The sequence below is a fragment of the Zalophus californianus genome, chromosome 9 (genome assembly GCF_009762305.2).
Source record: "Zalophus californianus isolate mZalCal1 chromosome 9, mZalCal1.pri.v2, whole genome shotgun sequence".
Lineage (NCBI taxonomy): Eukaryota > Metazoa > Chordata > Mammalia > Carnivora > Otariidae > Zalophus > Zalophus californianus.
The window spans coordinates 83791948-83810738 of NC_045603.1; the positions used below are offsets into that span (position 1 = coordinate 83791948).

The 18791-nt window shown below is 32.9% G+C and overlaps 1 protein-coding gene across 1 annotated transcript in view; it reads right to left on the reverse strand.

Moving 5' to 3' along the window:
* Positions 1 to 18791, reverse strand: part of ETNK1 (ethanolamine kinase 1) — a 65897-nt gene that overhangs the window by 11834 nt on the left and 35272 nt on the right. The window contains 5 exon segments of the mRNA XM_027592597.2: positions 2795 to 2809; positions 2811 to 2956; positions 4827 to 4910; positions 14151 to 14293; positions 17264 to 17404. Of these exon segments, the coding sequence (XP_027448398.1) occupies positions 2795 to 2809; positions 2811 to 2956; positions 4827 to 4910; positions 14151 to 14293; positions 17264 to 17404 (529 nt within the window).

Genomic DNA, 18791 nt, shown 5'->3' on the forward strand with positions numbered 1-18791 from the left:
ACCCAATGAAAGTATATAAAGTGAAAGGAGAGGGGAGAGCCCATATTCAGGACACTAGGGAACACCAGTATTATGAAAGGATTGGGAAAAGAGGAAGAAAAAATAGAGTCAAGGAAGGAAACTGAGGAGGAAAACACAAATGAGGAGAACCAAGGAAGAATGGTTATCACAAAAGGCAATGAAAGAGAAAATTCTAAATCAATGGCAAATACTGTTAAATGATATGGGGCAGAGCAAGTAAGATAAAGACAAAGTTTACAAAAAGATAAGTCTAGGGCGCCTGGGTGGCTCAAATGGTTAAGCATCTGCCTTCGGCTCAGGTCATGATCCCAGGGTCCTGGGATCGAGTCCCGCATCGGGTTCCCTACTCCCTTGGGAGCCTGCTTCTCCCTCCTCTCCCTCTCTTTCTCTGTCTTTCATGAATAAATAAATAAAATCTTTAAAAAAAAAAGATAAAGTCTAACTGGACTTAGTATTAAGTCATTATTGGTAACCCTGACATGAACTTTTTTTTTTTAATAGTGAGAGGAGAAGACAAGACTGCAGTGGTCTGAAGAGTGCATGAAAGATGATAAAGAAAAAAGATTGAGGGTTTGCTTTTATTTCCCCCCTACCTTCCAATTATTTACTCATTCAAACACTTGAGACTGTGACAGACATTTACTAAACGACTGTGGGATGAAATTAAGAGTTGGTAAGAGAATTACATAAACTGGCTAGTGTAAAAAAAAAAAAAAAAACCTACAAAAACAATCTTGAAAAAGAATGGCAGATTCATCAAATCTCAGGAAAATTAGTAATCTCAGTAAGAGGGCTGAAGCCAAATGTGAGCATTCATCTAAATTTTGCTATATTCTTTCTATTCTGAAGATAGCAAAAGAGGCCCCTGATGCAAGAAAGTAACCCACCTCAAAAGAGAGAGGATTCCAGCACAATTTAAATAAGAGGAGGAATTCAAAGAAACTTGGCTTCATAACTGGTTCTCAATGGTTTCTTAATGGGGAAAAACTGGAAACTGGTATGAGAATCTCAGAGCATAAACTTACTGTGTAATGATTACATGAAAACTAAAGATTATGTAAATTGAAGACACGCTAAATGAGCAGCATTATTAAAAAGGTACTGAAGTTTTTTGTCTCAACCATCCTCTAATTCTTTTTCTATAAGACCTTCTACTGAACATGTGACATTTCATGAATATGTCTGCTGTACATTTCATATATTCTTTTTTAAAAAACAGGTTAAATACTGTTTTTTTTAATCAGGTTAAGTAAGTTTCCCTCCAATTCTAATTTGCTAAGTATTTTAAATAGGGATGGGCGTTAAATGTTACCCAAAAAGAAGTATTTTGTACATTATTTGCCCTTCCTAATTATAAGTACTTTGAAGAAATGCACTGTTTTATTCTTCTTTTAAGCCTCCAATCTACATGACCCAAAGTAATAATAATTACTAGATACCTGATTAATAGATATTTATAAACAATTTGATAATCAATCCAGAATTATTTTTCAATACCATGTATATATAATACAACCACAGTATCCAAAGTTGTTGAATTTTTACCATCAAAAGTTTACAAGGAACCCAAGTTAGCTCTCTAATAGTAAACAGTGGTTCTTTGACTAAGAAATTTATAAGGTATGTGGACTTTTTGTGGAAATTAATAAATTCAACGCATTAGGAATAATTTATGTTAATGGGTGCATAAAAAATATAAATTATAGCAACAATAATATTCCTCATGTTAATATAGAAACTGGCTAAACAGAAGTATTAGGGTGATTCTAAAGCTCATTAAGTGATCTTGTGAGAAAAAAACCCTACATTCCCTACTTTAAGATCATGCTTAAATAGAATATAAAGAAACAGCAGGCATCCTAGGGCCAGCTGGAGAGCATGCCATTAGTTTAGTCAACAGTTCTACTGAAAATAGATACCAGAATAGAAGATGAATCAAGTTTCTGCACATCCTCTTACTTGAGATGTATTCTGAATGGCTCTGGGAAAATGCTGCTCTTAAGACAATGGAAACAGTACACCTATGAGCCATCAACAGGGTCTATTTGTAAAGACAACACAGCAAATATTCCCCATGTCAACTGTACCAAATTATATTAAAACTAAAAATAAGTAGCTAAAATAACTTCAAACTAGTATTCAATTTAATTGTGTAACACCTTAGCTGAAAGCTCATTCTAATTCATCACATTCTCAAAAGGTAATTTAAATGAACTATTTTTTAAAAAACAAATGTGCTTAAGAGTACAGAGAAGTGGGTCTTGAAATAACCGCTTATCAAAGAAGATAAAGACAAAATACTGGTTATGAAAACAATTCTACTGGTTCTTCCAATCTACTTTTAATATCTTAAGATGTGATGATTAACTGTACTGTGGAAAAACCTCATTTCCCATAAATCTGTTCTTGATTATATGTTTTTTGTAACATAAAGAGAATAGATATAATGTAAAGAAGTGCTTCACAATTAACCCTAACTCTAACTAGAATCATTCATTAAATTATTCCTGGGCATTTACCATGTGGGTAGGCACTGTCTTTTCTAGAGGTTAGGGATATGTAAGTGAATGAAACAAAATCTCTGTCCTCAAAAGCATTACAACAGAGGAACTGTAAACAACAGTGTTTTGTCCTTATTTTGAACAAAAAATGCACAAAATTCAAAATGGGAAACTGTTTTATAAGATGATGAAAATTTAAAAGCTTTTTAAAAATTATATTAAAGAATCTTACCAAAAAAAAAAAAACTTTCATTGTTTATATTTAAACTCACCAAAGCAAACTGATTGGACCTGAATGAAGAGTATTTCCACCTCCTTTTCAGTAACTTCAGTCCCAAAGCCCTTAAATTCTTTGTAGGCTTCGAGGTAAGAACGCAGCCACTGGCCCTGTAGTTGCCTGTCTGGATAGAGACTATAGTCTACATCACTCACACCTGAAATGGAAAAAAAGTACTCTAAAAATTTTAAAAAACACATTATCTTTATGTATTTAATAATCCCTAGAGGACGGGGCGCCTGGGTGCTCAGTTGTTAAGCGTCTGCCTTTGGCTCGGGTCATGATCCCAGGGTGCTGGATCGAGCCCCGCACATCAGGCTCCCTGCTCCGCGGGAAGCCTTCTTCTCCCTCTCCTGCTCCCCCTGCTTGTGTTCCCTCTCTAGCTCTGTCTCTCTGTCAGATAAATAAAAATCTTTAAAAAAAAAAAATCCCATAGGAATCCTAACTAGATGTTAATAGCATTTATTAAAATAAACCAAAAAATCATAATGTATTCCAACTTAAATTCTAAAACACAATACATTTCATCATCACCAACATCAAAAGTGCTTTTAATAAGCACTTCAGGAAATTCTTATGCACACTAATATTTAGAGCATTTCCTAGAACTACAGCTCTAAAAACATTTTTGACCATTATGCCCGGGGTAAGAAATACATTTTATATTGAAACTTGATATACTCTCCTAGTATTAAGTTCCACAAAACAATATGTACTCTAACTATACCTTCCAACTCTGATATTTCTTCTTTTCTTTTCCATTCCTTGCTTTAAAATAATTACCCTGCAAATTGGTTTTAAGATGTGCAGTTTGAAAAAATGCTAACCTAGAAAATAAAGTTCATACTATTTTGCCTAGCACTCAACATTCTGCATAAGTTGATCCAAACTTTACTTCCCTGGTCTTATACCCAAGCCCTAAATTCTCCTTCATCAGTTTTATATCCAGAAGCAGGTACACTCACCTTGACATTTTCTTCCTCCTTCCTTCAAATTCTACCTAACTTGCAAGCTTTAGCTCAATTTTTTCCTACAGAAAATCATCCTAGGATCACTGGAGTTTCCTCTTTCATAGCAGTGACTACCCATTATACTAACAAGGATATGGTGATATCTCATTATATGCACAGCTGTTTTCCCTCCCAAAGATATGTGAAAATATGTACAGCACATGTTGTGGGGATATAGTATGTATATGAAAAGTCTGGTGTAGGAAAATAACTGAAAACATGTAAATTAAAATCCTCCCCAACTTTTTCCCAGTCTGATAACCTGAAGTATATGAAAATATAGAAATGCATGAACTTATACAAATATAAATTCAGCAATGAAAAGTTCCTACTAAGTATATACCATCCAGGGGGGAATTTCCAGGGGGAATCTTTAGTTTTAGAACATGTCGTGTTTCTAAATATAGTCATAAAATGCATTTTAAATTAATTCCTTTTAATATAAACCTAAAACTTTTATACTTAACAGTGATAAAAGATGAATTTTCAGGGATAAATGGAATGCTTTTCAATTATTCATAGCCAAAGACAAAAAAACACAAATTATTGAGCTTCTTAGTCCTAAAGCTCAAGTATACAATGGAAATAACAAAGGGCTTTTAAATGATTTAAAAAAAATTTTTTAAATCTTAGTTCTCTGTATTTTACTGTGATCTTGGTAAGTTACTTCTCCATTTGTAAACTGGGAATAACCTAAGTGACAGGATTCTTGTGGAGGAAGAAAATGAGAGGAGATTTATAAAGCACCTTATACTACATCAGGTCTTACTCTAAGCCACAAGTATTATTTCTTTTCTTATTTTCCTTAAGGAATTAAAGAAAGGGTCATCTCTTCTCCTTCCTCCAGAAATAAAAAAAAAACAAACAACAAGGTCAGAAAAGCATTAAAAAATGTTGTTCCTACTCCCAGGTGAACTTCTCTGAAGAAAAACTACAAACCAAAAAAAAAACAAAAATTCTAAAAGTATCATTTCAAAGTTATATATGTTGTTCTATTAGTTAAGCCCTGGATTTTACCTGCAAATTCATTGAAATGATTTCCGATATCATATGCCAGGTAGTTGTATCCAGAATATTCATAATCAATGAACTGTACATCACCTATGTGAGACACAAAAACAAAGACATAAGAAATCATATATAAGATCAGAAAATCCCTATGCTATTTGTAATTAAATAGCTTCCAAAATTTTGTCTCATTGTATGTGCTTGGTTACATGCACTTCTGAGACAATACAGGGTAAGGCTGTGAATTTTATGGCAATGAGCTTTACAAAATTCAAATTACATATTGTCAACAGCTTCTTTGTGAACATTAATGTCCACTATATTAAAGTCAAAATAATCATTCTCCAAATTCAAACAAAAGCAAAATATCCCTTTCACCACAAGGGGGCATCAGTTACTTAAAAATTCAAGTTTAATTAGAAATGAATAGTTATCTTTGGAAATTAATAATCTGTGCAATTTTAACAAAGTATGATAGTCCAAAAGTAAACTGACAAGCTATTTTACATATACAAATCAAATATAAACTTTAAAAGATGAATTCTGTGAACCCTGCAGTTATGCTATGATACTTGATCAACTTAATATCCCTAATTTAAGAAATTGGTTGCTATAAACTCTTATTTTCCTGCAATGTTAGGTAAATAAGATTTCCAATCGCATACCTGAGCAGCATTAAGGTGGTTATCTTTTAAAAAGAATAAAAGTATAGTTGCTTATTGTAAACTTTTTTTAATTTGAGAAATTTTTACATAAGCTAGATTCCTATTCTAAATTAATGCTAAATATATATGCATATTTCATTCCTTTTTTTCCAAAGACAATCCTGTTCCACCTGCCCAAGGAACATACTCCTGCTCAGGAACATTCATTTTTGAGTACTAAGTATTATAGAGAGTTTGTCTCAACAAAGATAATAGGTCTTTTAAAAGAGAGATAAGAGAAAAAGTTTAAGAGAGAGACAGAGAGAAAGTTAGAGACATTAAAAAAATAAAAATAAAAATGGGTCACTGTCAACACCAGGCATCACAAACTCAAAGGCTTACGGGGCCATACAGTTAAAATGGATACACAAACAGAGATGGCTGTAAGAACAGTTCCTAAGCAGCTTATACCGAGAAAATGCATAGCAAATGCCTCATTACACATTTAAACGTCAAACTGAAGTAACAAAACAAACTCCCGGTCTACACACACTGGCATTTCCTAAATAAAAGAGCTTTTGATCTGATACAGATATACATGTTTAATTTAGGAATATACGTTGATCATATCCAAACTCAGAAAAAGAGAATTACATGACACAAAAATATCATGGCAAATGGAATATTTTACATAAAAGCAAAAAAAATTTTAATGTAATTGCATTTAATATGTAATTCTAAACTTGTATAAATAAGTCTAGAGTAAATTAAGTAAGCATCTCCAGAGTAGCAAAACCCAGTTATCAAAATCTACATGCATACTGACAAAATATATTTAAGGTTTTAAAATGTTGGTGAATACAATAAATCACTGCAATTGAACCACAAGTATCATAGTCTTGAATTCAAAAAACTATCCCACAGTCTTAAAGTTAACCAAATCACTTTACTAAATTGCAGAATGGGAAGTGAGAACATGTTTTAGAGTTTGTTCTGGGAATAAAAGGGTGAAAATCACCATCATGATAAAATACTCTGCAGCCATGAAAAAAATGTTCATTTTCAAAAATTATTTGATGACCAGGAGAATTACAAATGTTATATGAAAAAAAGATATAAAATAGTAAACACAGTGATCCAAATTATTAAAATAGTATGCCTGGAGAGAGAGGAAATAACATATAATGCATAGGGGGAAAAAGATGAATGGAAATTAACCAAAACAATACATTTCAACTGGTTTCATTACAGGTGATAGACAAGTGACCTTTTTTCCCTTGTATTTTAAATTATTTACAATAAACATTACTTTTAGGAGGAAAAAAACGACAGTTTAAAAAGATTAAGATGAATTCTCTAAACAAAACTGTCAATAGATAAGAGACTAATAAACACAATAATTTGGGATATACCTATCCAACCGGTCTTATGAAATCAGGATTCAAGAAGATTCAACAGGTTGCACAACTGAGCCAACCAAAACAGTTTTAATACACAGTTTTTTAAATCGTAGCTGTTGATCACTTTAACTCTTTAAACACAAATTCTTGTAGAGCTCATATTAACTGTTACATGCCAATAAAAATACACAGCCCAGTCCTGAAGCTTACTTTTGCCACATAAACAAAAGCTTCAATTTCAATTTTCAAAATTATATTTAGAATTTGGCAAATACAGTTAAAATGGCAGGTAAAAAATGCCTGCTTTAAATACAATTTAAATAAAGCATAGATCATTTTAACAAAAGTTAAAATCTGTTTCAGTATGAAAATTTTAGCAATGACTTTTTGTAGCAGCATTAATTCATTAAAACTAGCCTTTATTTTTAAATGCAATGTTGAGTTTATAAATAATGAAATTTAAAAAATAAGAAAATGAAGCTAACAAGATACAGATGAGGCTGTTACCAGGCTCCGTGCATGTGAACAAGTGATGCGATAAACCTCCAGTCAGTGCGTTTAAGAAGCACGGGGTGCGCCGCCACATGGCAGCAACAATGGCATACCTAATCTGTAGCAGATGAAGAAAATTTGGCAAACTCACATTTTACAAGACACAAAGCTTAAAAGGAAAATTTTTTTTAAAAAATCTGCATTAACTATTCTTTTTTCAAACTATTGCAAACAAAGTGGAACTCAACCTTAAATTTAATCTTCTGCAACAAAATAAAATTAAAGAGTCCTACTTCACTTATTTTGGGTGCCAGAAAAATCAAATTACTGGAAAATGCTTTCCTACTAACAGAAAATACACTGAACTTTTTTCTTATACAAACTTAAATTCTGATTTCTAAAATTTCCAATTGTTTATAGAGGAACATCCACATCACTATTAAGAATTAATAGCTCAGATGGCACGACTATCTTGTTAATTCTTTAAGACATGAATTTTTAATTGAGGTTTCAAGGGTGGAAAAAAAATGATACTCCTTAAAATTTTTTACAAAATTTTATGTGTATGTTAATTTTCTGAGGACATTCTCAATTTTCCAGATTCTCAAGGGATCCCCGACCTCTAAAAGAGTAAAGAAGCACTGCTTTAAGGGCAAAGCCTATGTTTTATCTTTATATAATTAGCACACTGACTACACCTAATGGGTGAATCATAAGATTAATGAATAAAATTATAAACCAGATTTTTCAAAAGCTACATTTTTCCTTTCATTACTTTATTTCCTGCATATCTTCACAGAAATGAAATCCACACATTACTGAGTTTAATTGTTCAAATCTCAGTGTAGTTGAAAACAGCCAATTTTTTAAAACCCAAAAAATTAGTTTATTTAACTAAGGCTATAAAATTCACATGCTACATTTGTTTGGATTCCCTTATTTTGTTGTTAAGGAGAAAAGGATAAAAATAAAAAGCAAAATAACCAATATGAGAACTTGAAAACCTTTTCAAGTCACTCTACTTGCTCTGCAGCTGTTAAGTAAGGCAGAAAGAGAACAAAGAGAAAAAATAACCACAATTACACTACTGTTAGCAAATTGCTTTTTCTCTTATACAGAGAAAGGGAATATTCTGCTCTGAGAAACTTTCCCTTCATCCCTCACTCCAGCATCCAGTAGTACCTGTGTATACCTTCACCACAGCACTCATCATTCTGAATGTAATTATGTTTCATGATCTGACTTCTCCATTACATGGACTATGGCTTCCTGGAAGGACAATAGGTCCCTTTCATCTTTAATCATGCAATCCACAGAGTAATTTCTAGCACACAGTAAGTATTAAAATGCTTATCAATGGAGGTTTTTGCATAGAATGCTGAGACAATGATAACACACATTATTTAAATGGGTGGTAGGGAAGAAGGAATAAGCATTAAACACTAAAAACAAAGTATGGCAGTTCTGACATTCTTATCCACGTATATGCTTGAACATATAGTGGGAATGAACGTATGAGTAAATAAAGAAAAAACACTAAACTAGTAACTATTTTAGGCAGCTCTTCCTTAAGAGTTTAGTTAATAGTTTAGGCTTTTACAGTCCATTTAAGCTTTTAATAACCTGATTTAAGGATAATTTATTTGATGCTAAATAGTAATCTAGAATACAAGTTAAAACAAGGTTAAGACTATCCTTCATAAAAACTCCACCTTGGAAAATACAGGTCACCAAATACAAAAATACATTTGTATTTACTTAAATTTTAAAACAAAACCAACAACAACAACAAAAAACTATGTCATTAAAATATCAATGAAACAACCAAACCACAATATCTTTGAATAATAACTAGAGTGGGTAAGATTCAGAGCCAACTGAGTGATTGAGAATGGTGCCTCACACATTTTCTCTTTACAGTGTGTAAACTCTAAAGAAAACCCTGGTTTACATTGTAATTCCCATAAAAAGCTTCCTTTTTCTTCCACTCATGTGTATTTCTTTAAATAGCTGTAAATCAGCATCTTGTATTTCACTGACAGGGAAAATAATCAATGACTGCCATTACTGAAATTTAAAGTTCTATATTAGATCTTTATATAACTTTTAATGAAGAAATGGGGAGAGGGAGAGAAATGAAACAGCTACCAATAAACATTCAGAGAGAGCACCAAGACATGAGAAAACATACTCAAAAGCTTTAGCAATTACTTCTAACATGGCAGCAGTTAAAGGGTTAGTGGAAATTATATTAGAATTGAAGTCAGTTAGTCTATAAGCAATATTACAATTTGTTCTACTTAATATAAATTCTTTTTTAAATTAATGATTAATTTAAAAGATGACTCACAGATCTGGAAGCAAGAACACTGCTTCCAGTTCTCTTATTATATAATAAATTCTATCATCATATCATTAAGTATTCTTCCCTTACCTTTTTAAGATGTCATTTCACCGAAGGCAAGAAATGGGGCCGCTGTTTACCAATCACCTAATTCCTGGCACTAACTTTTCAAAAATATTGACAGCTACCACATTACCTTCAGAAAGGAAGCTCACTGTTCTCCCATATTCCTGTGTCCTGTCAACTGACATGGTGAGAAGAGGTAGAGGCAGTATTTCTTCCTGTGATGCCTACCATCTCCTGTAACATTCCCAGGTGCAGAAGCCTATAAACTGCAGGTGCTCACAGTCTTTGTGTATGTGTGTGTGTACAAATATGTACTTATATATTCATACACACATACATATATACATTTTTAAACTTTACTCACTCAAGTTATAGTTAAGATAAAATCTGTAAGCTGTACTTAAAAGACAAACTGAATTGTCATCTCATACCTATGAGCCATAATTCCCCTAGCTATAAGACATAGTCAACCACTGGCTTATGGTAACTATTTTCACTTTTTCAGAATCAAGCACATTGTAAAATGCATCCTGCAAACATAATAAAGGGGTTGGCAAACTATGTATGCCCAGGCCAAATCCAGCCCACTGTGTGGTTTTGTAAATAGCATGGAACACATTTATTAATGTATTTCTGTGGCTGTGTTTGTGCTACAACAGAGTGGAACAGTTGCAACAGATCCTGTAATATGGTACACAAAGCCTAAAATATGTACTATCTACACCTTACAGAAAAAAGTTTGCCAACCCCTATTATAATAGCAGCAGCTGTGAGCTGCTAAGTACCTACTCCAATCTGTGTACTTTATACACATTATCTAAAATTTTGTCAGCAACCATCTGAAATAGATATTACCTCTAAGTTAGAAATAAAGCAAATTAAAAGTTCTAGATTATCAAAAAGTATAAGCAGTGCATAGAAACATGTTAAACATGCAGATTCCTAAGCCCATTTATAGAAATTCTTGTTCAGTAAGCCTTAGATGGGACCCCCAAATCTACATTTTTTTCCAAGTACCCTGGGTGATTCTGGTGCAGAAAGTCAAGGATCAAATATAAACACTTAATAAAGAGATAAAATGCAGGGCGCCTGGGTGGCTCAGATGGTTAAGCATCTGCCTTCGGCTCAGGTCATGATCCCAGGGTCCTGGGATCGAGTCCCGCATCGGGCTCCCTGCTCCTTGGGAGCCTGCTTCTCCCTCTGCCTCTCTCTTTCTCTCTCATGAATAAATAAAATCTTTAAAAAAAGAGAGAGAGATAAAATGCAGATGCCTGGCTGGCTCAATCAGTGGGGCATGTGACTCTAGATCTCGCAGTTATAAATTCAAGCCCCATGTTGGGTGTAAGAGATTACTTAACGATAAAATCTTTAAAAAAAAAAAAGATAAAATAATTTGTCTAGTATCACCTACTTCTATATGTGATTGAGCAGGGATGTGAACCTAAGTGTGCCTGGTTCCAACATGTACATTCTTTCTAACTTCTCTTAGTTGTAATTAAGCTCTAATACATCTGCTTTTAAGAGTTACTTAGGAAAAAAAAAAGAGTTACTTAGAAATGTTTAACCTGATGACAATAAACAAAATCTAAGTTATTATGGTTGAAAATTACATATGGAGACTACAAGTTGATCCAGTATAAATTCATGAAGTTTAACTAAAATCTGCACTTCTGAGAAATGAAGGGTCTGAAACATACTACAGAGAGATACTAACCTTGATGATGTTAAAGCCAATCCCTTAGCTTTCATCTTATTATGTAAACAGAGAGATACTAACCTTGATGATGTTAAAGCCAATCCCTTAGCTTTCATCTTATTATGTTTACATATTTTTACCTCAAGTAGGTACAAAATAGTGAAGTCCTGAACTCAGATCACACGAATGACTTAACAAGTGATAACAAATTAAACACATCTGTGAATATAATATGCAGCTTAATCACTTATTCTATGTAGAAATTGTTTTAAACTCCAAAGACTTCACCCTTGGCTTTTAGATACTGTAACAAGTTAACCAGTTAAGGTAAAGAACTTTTGCAGTCCCTATTTCTAATTTTAATTATCCTCCTTGAGACTGCAGCTATAAGTACTAATGCTACAATCTTTTTGTTCATTAAATTTACTAAATTTATAGAGTTTACAATTTTTTAAGCACAAGGCATGGTATCTTCTCCTTATAACTAAAGGCAAATATGTCATAGTTACATTACTTCAAAACCATTAGCTCCTAATTTGAAAGTTAGATAATACACAGAACAAAGCTCTTGCCACACTCTCATGAGTTTTAGATTCTTACTTGAACATTCCAACCGTATTTTCTTAATGCTATGTATCAACTAATCACATAGCAATTGATTCCTTTTTTTTAATGGATGCCATAAAGTCCAAACTTGCCTTCCTAAAAGACACTATAAAACCACTGGTAAGGAAAAAGAACATATCCATAACATACAAATATAACCACAAAGACAAGAAGAAACAAATGGTACACAATACACTCCTTGAAGAAAGGAAAACTCTAAAAAAATATATCAAAATAGTTACATTTGTTGAACTGTGAAATTCATTCTTCTGTGTAGGGAAGAAAAATTAGACACAAAAATATGACTTAGGTAACTCTTGGTAAAATAAGCAAATGACAATCTTAAAATCTTAAGAGTCAAACTGAAACAGAAAGATTTTGTTTGAAAATATGAGAACTTTTCATATCACTGATAAACAATTTAGATTGGCAACTGATTAAAAGTAAAAATGCGTTTTTTTAATACCTAAGACAAAGTAATCTGATTTTTTGGTCCCTTATATTTTAGTTTTATAAGTTTGCTCTGTGAAATGAATATGCAAAAGAAACTTATAAAATAAAAATATGAAAAGTTAAAATATATTCCAAAGGAAGTAACAGATTCTCTGATTAACTTGCAGTTAAAAATAAAGCTGAGTGTCCACTTCAAACGTAAGATGAAGTCCCTCACTTGAAATTCCATTATATAGAATGTGTTATTTGGTCTTGCTCTGAACTTAAAAAGCTAATACATCGCTTTAATGTATAACTAATACTTCTGTCTCACAAATGGCATTGAGATTTGGTTACTAGTATATAAAGTAATATATACATGGCAATTAGAAAAAATAAATGGACAATAAATAATAAAGGACAGTCAAGTACTCCATGGTTTAGGACACACCTTAAGTTTTTTTAAAAAAATGCTTCCACACAAAGACTTCACAATATTCAAAATAAAGATGTCAGCTCAATGTATTCTTAAGAAATAGAATCTCTAATCCATACTAAAATATAAGATATAAAAGATACTCAAACATGTTTTTAAGAATATGTGCTTCAGTCTACCATCCTTGACAGTGCTCTTTGGTTGATTTTCTTCAAGTTAAAGTCATTTACAATATTAACAACCTTTGCATTAGAACAGTCTCAACTTAAAATCTATTAAGAATGGTCATGATAGTAATTTCATAGAATTATGACCATTAAATCAGAATTGTTTGGCTTTAGTATCTTCACAAAAACACATTCTTGACTGAAAATAATCTTCCAACTATAATGACTATACTCAAAACTGGTTTCCTTTAAAACGCAAGTTTCATAGTTTCAAACTTTTTGAATTAATAATCCTTCAACCAAAATTATATTTTCAAATTTCAATTTAGCATTGAAGGGGCATCTATGTTTTAGCAACCAAACCTCAAACCACTTTATCCAATAATATAATACAACCAGTGTCTCTTAAATATGGAAACAGAGATTTTGAATACAGCAAGATATGATCACAGAAAACATTTCACCAAAATGTATCACTATCTATACCTAAAAAAATGTTAAAACTATTTACCAAAGCTTCTTGATTACTACTTTAATAGATATAAATTTCAACCAGTACACGTAACATTTCCTCCACCTGTGGCTCTCTCCCTAGCATCAAAATATCGAACAAATCAGAATAAACAGGTAATAGAACACCTGATAATACTGCTGTCCTTCCCAATACTGAGAAAATCCTATAACTTATTAAGAGCAGTCCAATGTCAGTTGGTTTTTCAATAACCCCCATTATAAGCAGGTACATTTTCAAACCATGAATTACCAAATAGGTTTCACAGTTAAATTTAAAAACAGTCATTTTATTATTGTTCATTTAAAATTCTTAACAAGAACCAAACTTTCTAGAAACATATTTTATATAAATATATAGAGAATATATATTCCTAATTTAGCAGTTACCATGACTTTATAACATAAAGAAAATCTTTAAAGACTTCATGAATGTTTTTAATCCTTATATCTGAATTAAATTTACTGATACAAAGATCAAAGGACCACTAAGAACATCAAAGAAATCAACTTTACTTACTGCTAAGGTCAGATACCTACCTTGTTTCTCATTGTAGATTATATTCTTACACAATAGGTCATTATGGCACAGCACAACAGGTGAGCCCAGGTTGGAAAGAATCTCCTTCATCCAAGTCATTTCTTCCTGAAGAATCTGAGAGCTTGGGATATCACTTAAGAACCTTTTGTTTAAAAAAAAAAAAAAAGTGTTATATATTGTTTATATTAATGACTTTTTTCAAGTTTAAAGATTAAAATCTATTTTTAGTAAATTCTTTCCATTCAATTGCATAGACTCCTGAATTAAAACAAGCCAATTATTATGCAAGTTGGAATAAAGGAAAATCTTTACTTAATGAGCTGAATATGAATAAAATCAAACTAAGCAAGTTAAAATGCAGGGCAGAAAAGCAAAAAATCTATTATTACAAAATTGGGGAAGGAAAGTAATATATATACTTAATAGCTAACATTTACTAAGCACTATTCTAAATGTTTTACATTTATCTCCAAGACACAAAGAGTTTAATAAAAAGAAGCTTAAGTATATTAAAGTTATAAAGACAGTTTATTAAAGAACTAAAACATCTATTTCAAGCTTTGAAGGGTGAATGCAGTACAAGTCAGCTAAATTTATCTATCTATCAAAGTCAACAGACATGATCTACTATTGATAAACCTAATCAATTCTGATAATCATCAGATATTATCTATGACAATCATATCATAGAATACTCCATTATCTATTATAGAAATTGCCTCATAGTAGTGAGACTGGGAAGTATGGTAGGTAGAGTGGCAAACAGGATTGGAGATCATGGCTTTTTAATTCTACACTCTTCTGTACTATTTATTACACTATATTTATATTCATTTGATAAAAATAAAATGAAACAAAAATAGAGTACTACCACTCATTCCTCAATAGCACCATCTGGCTTACAAAATTGCTGTTCGTTTATGCTTTCTCTTCCCTTAACACTTTAACCTTAGCTTTCTTCATTCTTTCTCTACAGTCTCTCAAATTATAGCCTTACTTTTCCATTTTACAATATGATAAAGATTCTCTATCAATGAACTTAACTTTAATGAATTTGCCTAATTCAGGTGGTTGCTGCCTGTATTTTCCCACTACTGTATTCTTCTCTACACACAGCTACCAAAAGTAATCCTTATACACTCTTTTCAAGATGGTAACTGTTATGGTTCAAAAATCTATTTAAAAGATACAGAGCTGAATAGAAATAATAGAACTAAAAGGATTGAACATGGTAATTACAATCATATACAAACAAAAAGGAACAGAATATGAAACAGATTTTTAATATTTTTTTTTAAAGATTTCATTTATTTATTTGACAGAGAGAGAGAGAGACAGTGAGAGAAGGGAACACAAGTGGGGGGAGCGGGAGAGGGAGAAGCAGACTTCCCACTCAGCAGGAAGCCTGATGCGGGGCTCGATCCCAGGACCCTGGGACCACAACCCGAGCCGAAGGCAGACGCTTAACAACTGAGCCACCCAGGCATCCCCAGATTTTTAATATTTTAATTGTTTTTAATGTTTTAGTTGTATATCATGTATTAGGGCAGGGTGCTTTTTGCACGCTGTTCTACATACTTTGTATATAATAACTCAATTAACCCTCATAAAAAACTCTTAAAAGGTAAATATACTACTCTTATTATTTCCATTTTTATTTTGCCCAAGGTTACACAGCAGAACTTTTGCCCAGTTAACACAGTTAACTGGAGGAATTAAGGCTTCATCCTAGGCAGTCTGGCTCCAGAGTCTTGTACTCTTAACCCACACAATACAATACTGCCTCTGAACTCTGCATTATCTTAAGAAAATCAGGGGCGCCTGCGTGGCTCAGTTGTTAAGCGTCTGCCTTCGGCTCAGGTCATGATCCCAGGGTCCTGGGATCGAGCCCCCACATCAGGCTCCTTGCTTGGCAGGAAGCCTGCTTCTTTCCTCTCCCACTCCCCCTGCTTGTGTTCCTTCTCTCACTGTGTCTCTCTCTCTGTCAAATAAATAAATAAAATCTTAAAAAAAAAAAAGTCAAGAAAATCATACATTCCTTACTGCCACATATTTCATTATTTTTAAATTTTTCAATAAAATAGTTATTTCAAAAGAGGATTTTGCGGTTTTATGCTGTCATTTCTTGAGTATTTAGCACATTGGACACATTTACAGATGTTTGCCTATCCGAGTTAAAAGGGTATACTATTCCTATCAAATTCAAAGTTTGACAAACTACCTGCAAATAAAAACACATACACTGAGTGAATCAAACTAATCTCTGAAATAATAACTCAACAGAACAATACAGCTATTTTTCTCTAATGAATTATAATAAGTAAAAAGAAACAAGAAAAACTCTATAGGTCCTGCCTGTCTCTACTGTTCTTAAAATGAAAAATTCCTGAATACAAGTTGGGAGTATGTTTTAGATATAAAGGAGAAAAAAGAATTCCTAATTTTTGTACTAGTAGTAATCACTATAAAAACATGTCCATATAATTTAGATTCTAAATGCTAAGTTACAATTTTTTTAATAAAAAATAATGAAATACCTTACTTGGAACCTGGGGAGTCAGTTTTACAAAAGCTGAGTAAGACTCCAGTAATTGAATTTTCAACCTCATTATCTAGGACTTTAGTATAGTCTCAGTAAACTAAGACAATCCAAACTTTTTCACACTCTAATATTACTACATTGTCCCAATGCAAATCTCTAGGCCTATTTAAAACAGCTTTGAAAAGAATTCTTTTAAAAAGGGCTCCATGGCCAACTCATTCTGTGCAAAAAGCACCATTCATAGCAATCATTATATTATGTTTACTTCCAAATAATTGTTCTATATTTGTTTCTTGGCTGGTCACCTCTACCCACTCCCACCCCTACCCCAGGCTTTTGCAGGCTGTTTTTTGTTGTTGCTGCTGTTCTGTTTTGTTTTTGAATTGGCTGGGAGAGAGAGACAGTTATATTAATGTAGTGCCACCTAAGAGTCAAATAAATCAGTGCTAATTTAATCAAATGCAAAGACAGCAACCAAACCAGATTATATACACAAAAACCTTGTAAGCTATCTCTGAAACTTTATAGCAAAACAAGGTAAAACGATTTCAAATGTAAAAGTAAATTTACCTTTTATTAAGGTCTTCATCTGCAAATCCTGTGGGAATGAGAGAGAAATATTTTCCCATCTTTAGCCATAGATTAGATTTAGGAATCCAGCCATTGTGTGCATGGATAGCATGGATTTTAGCAAGCTGACGTGCTATTAGCCTGTTTGAAAACAAAACAGCATAAAAAGAAAATGTTAAGCATCATAGGGTTCACGTCTACTCATGAGTAAACTAACTTGGTGTGCATTCATTTTATAACACGATTTCATTTTTACCTAAGATTCAGAATAATTTGTCAAGTCAACTCTCACAAGGAGAGGCAAACAAATGTTTAAAGCATCAGTAGGAAGAAACACCTACAATCAATTCAGTGAATAAATACTGTGTCCAAAAGAGGATGAGTGTCTGGAAGCAGGTGGTCTATTCTGATTACATAAATAACGGTTAGGACCAATACACATTATAAATGATTTCAAGGCCCATATTAGACATTAATCAGAGACACATTTTGAATTTTGATCCTCTACAGTCACTGAGGTTAAAGGACAAAAGGGGACTAAAGTAAAAAGGTAACTGGGCAGATGAATGGGTTATAGAAGTTAATTTCTATAACTGTGTTAAAGACAAATTTCCTGAACAAACGTTAAGATTTTATGTCAGAATCAATCTTCTTGATTCAACAATAAAATTTGAAACTGTGTATACTTGTATCCATGCTATCTTTGTTATCTGTAGAACAAAGAACAGCAGATGCTAACATTAAGAATAAGCACACAAAACAGAAATAAGTTACCAGTCTATATAGACTAGTAGGTGAGAAAATGACTTAATAGTAATCTATAAATTAAAGAACTTAAAACTGGCTAATTTGGAAGATGCTCACAAGCTAATGTAATGCTCTTTTAAAATATATATATATATTATTTATTTATTTGAGGGAGAGAGAGATCACGAGCAGGGGCAAAAGGTAGAGGGAGAAGCAGACTCCCCACTGAGCAGGGAGCCTGAAGCAGGGCTAGATCCTAGGACTCTGGGATCATGACGTGAGCTGAAGGCAGACACTTAACTGACTGAGCCACCCAGGCGCCCTAATGTAATGCTCTTTAAGTACAGTTCTAGGACCTATTAACATTGCGCTACCTAGTAATGTCTGAGGCCCCACCTCAGATCCACTGAATCACAATCTTTGGGGGTGGGCCCCAGCACTCTGCATTCTAAACAAGACCTCCAGGTGATCTCAATCCACTGTAAAGTTTGAGAAACACTGATATATATCGCTTCTCGGCCTTTGGCTAAGATCAAGTGGAGAAACACTGATACAATGATCCAATTCTGCAGCTTGGCTCTATACTGAAATCAAACTGGAAACTTAATAAAACAAACAGAGGCATAAGTACTACCCCTAGAAATTTTGATTTAATTGGTCTTGCGTACAGCCAAGGCATCAAGATATTTAAAAGCTTCCTGGGGCACCTGGGTGGCTCAGTCAGTTAAGCATCCAACTCCTGATTTCAGCTCAAGTCATGATCTCAGGATCATGAGATCAA